Here is a 12,483-nt window from a genome sequence, read left to right as displayed (position 1 = left end):
TTCCTTCCTTCCTTCCTTCCTTCCTTCCTTCCTTCCTTCCTTCCTTCATCTCTTCATCCATTTATTCATGCATGTATTTCTCCCCACACAGAAAATTTACTGGACAATTACTGTGTTCCAAGCCATGCTCTAAGCCTATGGCTAAAGATAAAATTAAACTGGCCTACGCTTGAACCCCAGTCCCACCACCCTTTAGCTCTGGGGCCTTCGGCAAGTCATGTAACTGCCTAAACCTAATTCAGAAGGTTCAAAGTGTAGCACTGAGCACAGTGCCAGCACATAGTAAGTGCTCATTATAAGCTAGCTGCTTTTATTACTGTTATTACTGCTGAGAATGCATACTCTCTCCCAAGGGTATATAAACAGAGGATAGAGGATTCCAGATCCTGAGGTCACCACAAGGTCTCACAAGATCAAGGGAAGCAGATGGAAAGGCCCCCCTATCAGGACGGAGGGAAATGGATGAAAATCCAGGCAACAGATATGACTGCCAGGACACTCGAGGCCCAGTAAGAACCCGATTAGGGGGAGAGGGGGAAATCTGAGAGGAGAGCAAAGCTTGGGATTATGTGCTGTAGTGCACACACAAAACAAATGATTTGCAAACAGGCAAGGGGCTGAGAGGGGAAGGCCAAGGCTAAAATGTGGCTTGGATTAGAGAGGACGAAATGTGATTTGAGGAGGCATTTAAATGCACTGCCCCCTCCCCCCTGTTTTGGAAGGCCAGATTTCTTTTCCCTCCTGACTTCTTTGCTCAAGGGGAAATGGAATTAACCACTGTGTAATGTTTTTGAGTGTGACGCACGGGTTAGGTCATGTGCTTTGGTTACGTAATGCAACATGCCTGAGGTTCCTGAGCTCTGGCTCTCAGAGTCATTAGGCATATAGCTGGTTCTCTTATCCAGTCATGCATTCATTATACAAAAATGTATATAGTGTCTTTATAAGCCAAAGGCTGTGCTAGGCAGTGAGAAGTGGCGATGACCCCCAGTGTGCACACAATTAAATGTGAGAATTCCAGGCACTTTGGTATATATGTGCAGAGGGTATAGTGGAGACAGATGGACAAGAGAGGTGGGGAGCAGTTGGGGAGGGTTTCCCAGAAGAGGGGATCCTTGAGCAGAATCCTGTGGAAGCTGACGTGTTCTACAAAATGGCACACGGGGATACAGGTAGTACACCAACTAAACAAAGTGATGTGAAAAAAGCCTAGGGTATCTGGGGGAATTGCAGATCATGGCAGTGCTACTGAAGTGTCTCTAGCTAGAGGTGAAAGAGTCACATTTGCATTTTCTGGAAGACTGACTGTTGGGTGTTAGAGGAGAGACTGAAGGGGTACAGTGCAGGGGTTGAGGCCCAGAGAGGCGGGCATTACGATACTAGGAAAGAGGGCAAAGCAAGAGATGCAGAGGGCATAAGCTATGAAGAGGAAAGATTGGCTTTAAAAATGTTTAAGAGGCAGGATAGAAATGGGTGACTGACTGAATACGGTGGGTGATCTCTCTAGAATGGGTGACACCAAATAAGAACACGAGGAATTCTGAAGGAAAGGTGATTCAGCTTTGGACATACTGAGTTTGAAGTGCATGTTCACATCTCCAGTGGATCTATGAGTCTGGAGTTCAGCAAAGCCTACAGATCAATGGTGCTCGTCAGCAGAGAGATGGTGATTACCCGACGGGAAAGAACGCAAAGTTAGGAGACAAGCTGATGGAGGTCTGGCCTAAGACTCAGGGGACAGAGGACTTACCCAGCTCACTGATTTGGGCCAGGCATTTCCCTCACCAACCCTCGGTTTCTCATCGATGAAAAGAATGGCTTAGGTGAGTCCTGACTCACACACCTTGGTTCTTGGAAATTACATGGAATTGTTATTTCACAAAACAGAGTACAGTGTGTATTCACTTCTTATGTTTTCTGCCTGGGTACTTTGCATCTCTTAGGGCAAGGCCATCTTGCTCCTGATTGGCCTGTTATCATATATTTTTCTATTTTCTCATCAGCCTTTGTAGCTGCAAGATCTACAATCTCATTAGGGAAAATAGTCCCTCCTATATGAACACATTTGGTCATATTCTGCCCAGCCACATTTCATGTCTATAGAGCAAAAGGAATTAAGAAAAGATGGAATGGGACAGATTATAGGAGTAACTTCTTGATTACAAAGGGAATAGGTCCAGGTTAGACCATGGGCTTCTTGAAGGCAAAAGGCTGAACATGCTCCCCATAATTACATCTGCAGATGCCAAGCTGTGCTCTCCTGCTTTCTAGACTTTCTGCCTCTGTTTCCTCCAGGTGAACTGGAACCTGGGACCTTCTCGGGTTCTCTAAAATTGAAACAGGGTCACCTCTCCTACTCTGCCAGGTTCCATGGACCCTGGGTCTGTGGCAAATAATACTGAAAACCAATTGTTTTTGTTTTGTTTTTTTCTTGTTTTAAGAAACATCTAAGCAGCCAAAGTAAATGTGTTTGGTGTGAGGAATAGGAAAAGAGAGAGAAAGGAGGGAATAGGAGCAAGAGGTAATTCACTGATGACAGTGCTGGGGATTCCCAGAAGGAAAACAGGCTAACAGATGGCCATGGACCGCAGAATTTAGGTATTTTACTTCATGGAATAACCTGGTTAAAATGATAGACAAGCCTAAAAAGCCAGTGGTCTACTGTGATGTCCATGAACTTGCCTGAAATGGCATTTGTATAGTAAGAAATTATGAAATGTGAGTATTTTAACCATTAGCCAAGTTAAGTGACCACTGGAAAGGTCACTCTGTGAGTTCTTTGGATATTTATGTCAGTGATGCTTAGCAAAATGATTGAGATGGCTTCCAGCTATTGGCAAGTACCAATATTACCTAAATAATGTCTTCAGTCAGTCTTTGACTACAATTCTACCCATTAGCACTTTGCTTTTTGACATAAAGTTTTCTGGGGAGATATGAAAGGATATATCTCTATGGAAGAGCAATGTTCTAAGTTGTTGTCAATGATAACTTAGCAAGAAGGAATACCATGTCATTTTTTTGAGAGTGTTGCCAGGGGTGAGGAAGCAGAAAAGCGTGTGGGCACTGGGCCCTTGAGGGGGACAAGCACAGACACCACCTAGTGGAGGAAAATGCACCAGAAACAGAAAAGAACTGGAAATGTTGCCAACTTCACAAATTGTTCTTAGGTCGGTCCTGATTAGGATTATGGAATCCTGGGAGATCTCTAATCCTAGACCCTAGGAGTGTCTCTAGGGCAAAGATAAATTCATCCCTGCTCCATTGTACAGATGAGGAAAACTGGCCCCAAGAAGAAGAGTGACCTTCCCAAAGCCACACAGCAAGCTAAAGACTGAACTGGTCTAGAACTGACCTCTCCCAGCTCCTAGTCCACTCTTCCTCCTTTTCTAATATACGATGGCCTTCTCTAGATGGCCTCGGGTCTGCTCTTAGGACTCTTCCCCAATGCCACTCTCATTACTGTCTCCCCTGACCACCCCATTTAAATCTCACTCCTCCTGCAACCCGACCCCCACAGCATTCACCAGACCTTCTTCTCTATTTTTGTTCATGAACACATAAATGTGCGATACACTCACTCACTTACACTCTGTTTCCACTGCCTTCCCCCACCCCCAAACATAAATTCCCTGAATGCAAGGCTACTTTCCTCTTCTGTTGAGTGCTCTGTATTCAGGGTCCCAAACTGTACCTGCCACGTAACTCATGTGTAAGAACTCATAACTACTTGCTGATGCCTGAGCATGGGATGGACACATTTTTTTACAGTGTCCCTTGTTGTTATCTGTGTTCCTTAGATTCTCTACCATGAGCACACATTGCTTTTATAATACGAAACAATAAAGTGTTTGTATTTTTGCCTTTCACTTTACTTTTTGTTTTATGTTAAGATGACAGTAATGTATCTTTCCCGAGTGGCAAAGAAGAGAAAGGCAATCCCTGGCTTTGCCAAAGGAGATAAGCCTGTCCAGCTCACAGAGTCATTGAGAGAGTTAGAAATAATGTGTGGCAAGGTGGCAAGGGTCGGACACACATAACACCAACATGAGTTAACGTTTACTGTGCTTACCCATGGTCTAGATTCCATTACAAAGCATTTTCCACATGGAGGCCCAGTTAATCTTCAAAACAACCCCATGAAGTAGAAGCCAGTGTTATCCGCATTTTACAGATGGGAAAAGTGAAGCTTGGAGATATTAAGTAACTTGTCCAAGGTCATGCGGCTAAGCAGGTGGGAGAGTCAGGAAGTCAAACTCAGGCTGGCTGACTCTTGGGTCCTATGATCAACCAACACAAAATACTTCCTCGGTAAACACATGCTCCTTTCCCCTGTTTCCTGATAGTGTCAACTTCTCCTGAGATTAGGCAGATGCAGGTCATTACCCCAGAGCTCCAAAGGTTTCTAGAAGGTTCCCAGGGCAATTGGAGATGGAGATAAATGAGGAGCCAGAAAAGTGAGAGATGGGAGTGTGTGTGTGTGTGTGTGTGTGTGTGTGTGTGTGTGTATTGTCACAATGTGCATTGGATTGTCGCAATAACTAGCAGATCCCGGGGGGATTCTTAGGCATGATACAAGATGCTCAATGCTTCACAGTGTGTGCGATGGCTCCATAGAGCTAAGAATGTCCTCACTCAAAAGTTTCTTATTGCCCAGCAGGGCAAGTCACTGGCACCTCCAACATGCCCCTCCTAGACCTCTCCTCATGCTCTCCCAGGATGGTCAGTCACCCAGGTTTGCAGGTGTGCAGAGAGGAGGGCAGAGGGAACTCCTAGTGTCTGAAGCCTGGACTGCATCCCGACCTTCATTTGATCTGCTGTGTAACCTTGGGCGAGTCCCTGACCCTCTCCAAGCTGGCGCCTCAGTGTTTGGACACCTCTCAGCCCACGGAATACGCAGGGATCTAAGACTTCAAGCCTTCCTATGGCGCTCAAACTTTTAACGTATTTTTAACTTTCTATTATGGAAATCCTTAATCACACACAGAAGGGCAGATGAAAAATATCTTGAAGCCCATCATGGTTATCACCTGTTTTCCACAATAGTTATCAGTCTGCTGATCTTCTGTCATCTACCACACCCCCTATACCTGCATTTTACACAAATGAAACAGACACACTGGTCTTTAACCCATTAGTACTTCAGTATGCATTTCTAACAGATTAAGGGCTTTAAAAATACACAGTAACATTACCATTATCACACCTTAACAGAATTAACAATAATTCGTCAATGTCATCCCCTGTCCCTTCAGACTGTGTTGCTGAGGAGTCTGCCCATTCCTTCAAATGGAATCTTATAGAATTGCACAGCTTGTACAGAATAAGGTGAAGGGGAAAGTTGGGGGGAGGCAAAAACCTGCCCTTCAGCATCAACCCAAGGGATCTCTAAGATTGTGTGGCACAGTTTGAAAGCCCCTATTCTGTCCCTGCCTCTCTGTATGCACCCTGAGAACACTGAGGCCCAATGAGCACTCGTCAAGGTCACGCAACAAGTAAGCGACAGGATTCGGCAGATCTGTGAAGTTCCAACATCAAAGAACTCCAGTGATGTCACAGGTATGAAAAGATTTGCTAACTTGATCACTATTTATCATTTGTAATGTGAATAACAAAAACAAAGGTGCCTTCCCAGGAATGACCTTGATGGCACAAATCCCTCACATCTCTCACCTTCTGGCCCCTCCTCCTCTTGCTGACATGTGGACCGGGTTCTGACCTTGGCCAAGAGCTTCTGCCACCACTGTCTCACCAGCTTTCTGTGACACCTCGTGACACGGGGATGTTGAAGGTCACCAAACCTGAAATTCTCTCCCCTGAGGCCCCGGTGGCTGAGTTGGAGGCCCCAGGGCCCACGGCTCAGCGGAGGCCAAGCCACTATTGGACCTCCAAGCTCCTGAGTCCCAGGTCTTCAAAGGAGCCAAGTGGCCAAGATCCACAGGTCAGTCCTCAGTTAAGTATTTCCAATAAGTGCATCAAGGCATGAAGTAAGTCCTTGTGCAGCAAGAGGAAAGATGAGGGACACTGAAATAAATGAAAGGCAGTAGCCAAGGGGAGAAACAGGCACCTGCTGGGTTCCTGAGCCCTTGGCCTTAGCCTTAGGGAAACAAGGTGCAACCTGGCTGCAGAGAGGGTCCTCATACTCAGCGTGCTTGGGGATCTTCTCTCTTCCTCATCCAAGACACCTAGAGCCAGTACTGTTTTTGGAGTGATGTCAGACGGGGCTCTCTGAAACAACAGACAACTGGCCCGGTGGAGAGTGGAGAGCGCCTCGGAACCGAGCTTCCCAAGTCTCTCCTCCCAACCCCTTGGGAGAGATTCATTTAAAATAAATAAAACTGACTTAATTTATTTTATTATATTATTTAAAACATATTACATTATTATATTAGTTAAATAAAAATTTGAAATGCAGACAACTCAAGGTTACCTCCCTACAGGAATGTCAACACTTTAGAGGCGGCACCTGAAGGAGAGAGTGTACTGTTACACACAGGAAGGGTTCTGGAAATGTGGGATGTCAGGGCCATGGCACCCAGGGGTTTGGGGTCAGCAGGGAAATTGAGAATGAAGGAAGAAGGGTCCTTTCTGGTGTTTGGTGACTCGGAACTGAGACAGATAAATTTCTCTAAAGGCTTAGCTGCTAACCAGCTCAGTAAGTGGGAAAGGCTACTTCCCCTTTGCGCCTCAGTTTCCCCTCCTGCAGAGCAAAGAGATCTTACTGGATCAGTGAATCTCCCCTCTGGCGGCCCTTCCACATTACCTGACGAGGCCTTGAAACACACCAGTGCCCAAGTCAAGGCCAGACCCATGGCGTCGGAATCCTTGAGATGCGGCCCAGGCATCAGGATGTTTTGCAGGCTAATAATTCCAAGTGTTGTCAGGGCTGTGAACTACTAGACAATACGATCTCCCAGGCCCCTTTGAGAAGGCACAGTCTATGAATATGGTTTAATTCCAGCCCCTGTATAACGCTGGTTCTGAGTTTCCTGGTTGCACAATGAGAGGCTTATTCCAGTTCATGCCTGGGCTGACCGTGCACCACCCACCTTCCTGAAGTCCACCCCACTGAGCCTCAAGTTTGCTTTCCTCTATGCAGAGGGGCAAGGATGATGTAGCCTCCATCACCCCCAGCTGTCCATGTGAATGGCTGCTTGGGGGAAAGGGGAAGTTGAGGGCATCTGGGAAAGGAGCAAGAGGCATGTGACAGTAGATCTGTGGCCTGGACCCCACTATGCCCACTGTCTGCCTTCTGTTCCCAAGGGTGCATGCTCTCCTTAGTGCTAACTGGTTTCCTTATTCACTGGTCCAGTGGTTCTACACGTCCTCTGGCTCTTACCATCAAGGGGTCATCCAAGTAGGTCAAAGAAGAGGAAATGGAAACGCAAGGAAGGGATTGGGTGGGGGGTTTAATTGTCCCCCGGGACACATGGTCTACTCTCGACAGACTCCCCAGTAACAGAAGAGGGGATGTCCTAACAGTGCAAATAGGCCCGGCTTCCTGAAGGCCAAGCCAGCAAACCAGAAAAGGGAATGTGGTTACTTACTGGATCCTGTTACTGTCGACTGAGTCCCTAATATGAGCTGACACCGTGCCAGGTACTTCCTGCATGTTTATTTCACTGCACTATCCTGGTGTCATTCTGCCCATTTTACAGATGAGGAAACAAAAGGATAGGGAGATGAAAAGACTTGATTCAAATCACACGGCCAGTAACTGGCAAGAGACATTCCAAGCCCAGTCTGCCTAATCTGGCATGAAAGGAAAAACAGATCTGCTAGGTCAAATCCAGGGTTCCACGTGAGATTTATACTCATTCTCTATCCTCTTAAATCTGTAGGTGCACGGTCAGCACCCAGAAATGCAGAAAGGAATGGGAACGTTCTACAGCAGGATTAAAGAAGGGGATGTGAGTCCTTTCTCCTCTCCCCAGAAAGACTGCAGAGGAAACAGGCGGTTAAAACTCTAGTTGGCATCTGGGCTGTGCCTACCACAGGATGGCCTGTGGACTAAGTCATTTCAACTCTCTGAGACTCCATCTCCTCCTCATTTGCAAAAAAAAAAGAAGAAGAAGAAGAAGAAGAAGAAGAAGAAGAAGAAGAAGAAGAAGAAGAAGAAGGGGGAGGAGGAGGAGGAGGAGGAGGAGGAGGAGGAGGAGGAGGAGAAGGAGGTGATGTGCACTTCCCAGGGTGTTTGTGAGGGTGAAACTTGCAGACACAAGGCAAGTGCCTCGCACGGTGCCCAGCCCCTTGGAGGCACCCAGGAAGAGCGGGTTTCCTTCCTGCCTTTAAATGCCCTCAACCCATAAAATGAAGACTGACATCTCTGGAAAATCATGCCCAGTAGTAAGAGTGACCCTTATGGAGCACTTCCCCTGTGTGAGCTCATTTAAGGAATAGGTACGTGGGCTATCCTCACTTTGTAGGTGAGGGAGCTGAAGCCCAGAGGAGTCAACTAGCTTGCCTGAGGTCACACAGCCAGTTAGGGGCAGAGGGGAACTCTCACTTAAGTAACCTGACTGCTAAAACTGGCTTCTGACCCTTGCAACATTCCAGACCCTGGATGCGACTAGGAGAGCTGGGGGCGAGCCGTGTTAATCTATGGACCCCTTGAATCCTATCCTTGCCTGTCGCAGCAATTCTAAAGTTGGGAAAAGGCAGGCACTCTTTCTGGGGGGTTGGGTGGGTGGTAGGAAGTGGGGGCTGCAGAAGGGAGAACGTAAAAAAAGACTCTTCTGAAGAGCCAGCAAACTCAACAGTCCGACATTTAGAACAAAAGGAAAAAGTGTGGCAAGCCGAGGTGCTGGACGGGATTCAGGTAAATCCCTTTCTTCTTCAGAGCAGGAATTCTGGATCACTAAGGGATGGGGTGGGGGGAGGGCAGCACTTGTGAGGTCCACATTTCACTTATCTAACACGTCAGGAGAAACTTTAACAAGATTAACTGCTGCTTGGGGCCTCTGCTCCATGGAGCAAATTGAGTCTATTGTTTTGTTTTTCTCCTTCTTTCTTGTTCTTTCCAACTGGAAGGTTTCCGGGAGGGGGCAGCTGGGTATGAGGGGCAGGGGTCTGGATTGTGCCTGGTAGGGGACAAAAGCAAAGGAGTGTTTTTCTCCTTCTTTCTCGTTTTTTCCAACTGGAGGGTTTTGGAGAGGGGGCAGTTGGGTATGAGGGGCAGGGGTCTGGATCGTGCCTGGTATGGGACAAAAGCAAAGGAGTGTGTAAGACAGCAACCCCCCCCCCCCCAGCCCCGGACTTGAAAGGGAGCCCAAACTGTTGTGCACAAAGGCCAGCCTGAGCCTGAGTGGTGGGTCTGGGAGGGGGAAGAGGTGATGGTGTTTATTAGACACGTTCTCTCGGTGCAGGGGGTAGGGCCTGAAGACCGGATGCCTGAGATTAAAACCTAGGTCCTGCCGTCCAGGAGCTGTGTCATCCAGCAGCACCCCTCCCTCCCATCTCTGTCTCCTTATCCGGTTACACAGAGAACTGGTATGTATGGGGGTAACCCCTGCGGACCCCTTTTCACTGTGGCCTTAAAGAATTCTTCGGTTCTAAAGACCCCTCCCCATTATTGGTGGGCCCTCAGGAGAAGCCTGCACACGGGCACTTTCTAACTTTGGCTTTGTTTTTGTCTGCATAAGCCTTTCCCTTTTTATTTATTAATATATATATTTTTTTCTTCTTCCCTTTTGGAAAAATAAAAGGCATGTTTTCTGAGCTTCAGAAGCACGCTGCTCCTTCACTCCTTCCCTCTGCCTCTCCGAACGCCTGTCTGAACTGGTGTCAGTGAAGTTTGAACCGGGGCAGAAATAGCATCCCGGGCGGATCTGGGAGCACAGCCCGCCTACCAGGAGCGGCAAGGCCTGCCTCTGCCAGACGACAGACCCGGTTAACAGCACCGTAAAATTAGACCTTTACGAAACCCAATTGAATCCTGCAGCAAAGAGTGATGTAAGGCAGCCTGGCCTGACAGCAAGGCAGCAACCCTCTGCCTGAAATAGCAGCGCGGTCCCTGCTGAGAGATGCCTGCTCTCTCAAGATAGGGGACCAGGGATTCCTACGAAAGTGGCGACGCCCAGCCAGAGGGAGCCAGCAGAGGTCAGGCAGCACACTGGGCACCCGAGGTCGCGGCGAGGAGGACGTGGCTTGGCACCAGCATCCAAGCGACCCACCTAGGGCCCTGCCTCTCCCGGCCTGAACTTATACGAAGGAAGGAGCTGAGAAAGTGCTTCTGCAAAGAACCTCTGTTTGTTTGCTTTTTAATTCAAGGAGAAGCAGGTTCTTTTGAGTCCAACAGTCTGTACGGTGCGGAGGATACGCAGAATGAGTCTTTTCTGGCTCGGGGCCAGGTGTTTACACACCGCCAATTCTGGCTCAGACTCAACTAGGGGAGGAAAAAAAAATCCACCAGAATCCTCAGGAGAAAAGCTCCTGGCTTTCTGGTGCTACACGACAGCAGTGCCTTTTCTTTCTTTCTTTCTTTCTTTCTTTCTTTCTTTCTTTCTTTCTTTCTTTCTTTCTTTCTTTTTTTCATTTTGAGAGGAATGTTATTTCCACACATAAAATGGGCCAGGCATTTTATACAAGCAATAATAACCTAACGTCCCCCATCCAATTAAAGTATTTTACTGCACAATCTTTGTGTGAAAGAGTGAATGAGTGCTCAAGAGAACGCGTGTGAAGAGAGGCTCCTTGTCTGAATTACAGACATTTATAAAGCAGACTCCTGTGGAATCCCAGGTGTTATGTATATATGTGTGTATGTGTATAGATATATACACATACACGCATATATAATTTTTTAAGACGTATTTACTGCCTTTTCATTGATGATACCTATGTCACCCTGGGTCTTTCCCTCTGGAGGGGAAAGCATTCCAAATCACTAGCATGACAGGTACAGCTTAGGAAAAATCAGATCTACTCATTTTTTCTTTTAATCATCTCCAAGCAGCAGGCTCTGTGCTTTCCAAAAGACAAGTAAACATACCACGGCTCTGAACTGTCACCATCATCGTTATTATTATAAATAACATTTTATCTCTATTCTACAGTATAACCCCCTCTAGGTGCCTAGGACCTTGGGGGCTAAAAGTGAATGAGCTCAGTTTCCCTCTCCTTGGGGTGGGGGGGAACCGAGGGGAAAAAAAAACAGCATGTGATGACGTCAGATGTGGGGGAAAGTCACTTTCTTGCTCTGGGTTTGGGAGCGGGAGACTGGGAGCTTTGGGGGCAGATTCTTGGTAATAGCCTCAGAGTTTGGGTACCTTGAAATGGGCTTCAGGTAAAGAGAACAGCGTCGGCACATTTGAGAGAGTCCACGGGCAAGACAGAAAGCAGCAGAACTGCCGGAAGAACTCACAGCTTTCCCTTCGAAGAAAGTGTGTGTGGAAGGGGGTGGGATCACGAACCGCCTCCACATGTTTCCTGGCTGCAGCGAAGGGGGAACCCCTACTCTCACTTTAAGACGTCCTAGGACACGGCAAGATTGTTTGTGCAGGAAGGGAATCTCCCAGTCTCAGTCTGAAGAGGCAAAACTTTCCTTCTCTCCTCCATCGCCGCCCCCCCCCGCCCCCCAGTTGTATTAAAGGCATTGCCACAGATTCATTTAGAGGGAGAAAAATGGATGTTGGAGCATTTCTAAGGTTTGCAGCCCTCACAAAGTGTCCGGTTTCACTATGGGCTTTGCTGTGGAACAAGGAAGGGGAGGGTAAGGAGGGAGAACTCAAATTCATGACGGGCTCGTAAAAGTCCCAAATGAGGAAAGTGCCCCGTTTCGCAGCCTAGTTGGGGAAGACTGGATGGGTGTGCATTAGGAAGGTCTTGCCCCAGCCCGGAGTGACAAGCAGTGGGCTTTCAAGGCGAGGGCATGGGACGTGTGTGTGTGTGTGTGTGTGTGTGTGTGTGTGTATGCATGTGTGTGTGGCAGGGGAGAAGGGGGTGCATCTCACAGGCAGGCATCAAGCAGAGAACAACTTTGGGGCACTTTGAGGACTTCTAAGTCCTGCGTATCATAACAACCCTGTCCTTGTAGGCTTTCGGGGTAACGGGGCTAAGTGAAGAGAGAGGTCACCTCCATTAAAAAGTCAAACCAATGATCCCCCTAGCCTCTTTTCATATGCATCCCAACTGGGTCATCCTCCCCTCCATCCCAGAGACAGTACGTCTGACCATCTCCAACACGATGTACGTGCAGCAGGCTCCCCAGGGACCAGCCCTCACTGACTGCGGGTCTCGGGCCTCCTGGAGCGCTCCCTGCGCTCCTCCCAGGGGGGCGAGGCGCCAAGCCTTCCGAGTGCGCCCATTCCGCAGATGGGGCAAAGTGAGGTTCCAAGCTCACCCCGGGTGCCTTGGCGCCTCCGGCCCGGTGGTTCCCGCACGGACACACCCGCAAGCCCCCAGCCGGCCCGCCACCCGAGCCCGGGCACCCCGCCGGGGAGCCCTCGCCTACCTGTGATCACCGCCGGAGACCTCTGGCCCCCC

General features: G+C 48.2%; 1 protein-coding gene across 1 annotated transcript in view; it reads right to left on the bottom strand.

The window, feature by feature from the left end:
• Positions 1-12,482, bottom strand: part of PAPPA (pappalysin 1) — a gene marked incomplete at its 5' end in the record, with an annotated part of 243,324 nt that extends 230,842 nt beyond the window's left edge. Inside the window, one exon of the mRNA XM_040481178.1 lies at positions 12,452-12,482. Within this exon, the coding sequence (XP_040337112.1) occupies positions 12,452-12,482 (31 nt within the window). The remainder of the gene's footprint in view (positions 1-12,451) is intronic.
• Between the last annotated feature and the right edge of the window lies 1 nt (position 12,483).

The sequence above is a fragment of the Herpailurus yagouaroundi genome, unplaced genomic scaffold (genome assembly GCF_014898765.1).
Source record: "Herpailurus yagouaroundi ecotype Mexico unplaced genomic scaffold, PumYag 160, whole genome shotgun sequence".
In the NCBI taxonomy this organism is placed as follows: Eukaryota; Metazoa; Chordata; class Mammalia; order Carnivora; family Felidae; genus Herpailurus; species Herpailurus yagouaroundi.
This window is presented reverse-complemented; position numbering and strand designations above follow the sequence as displayed.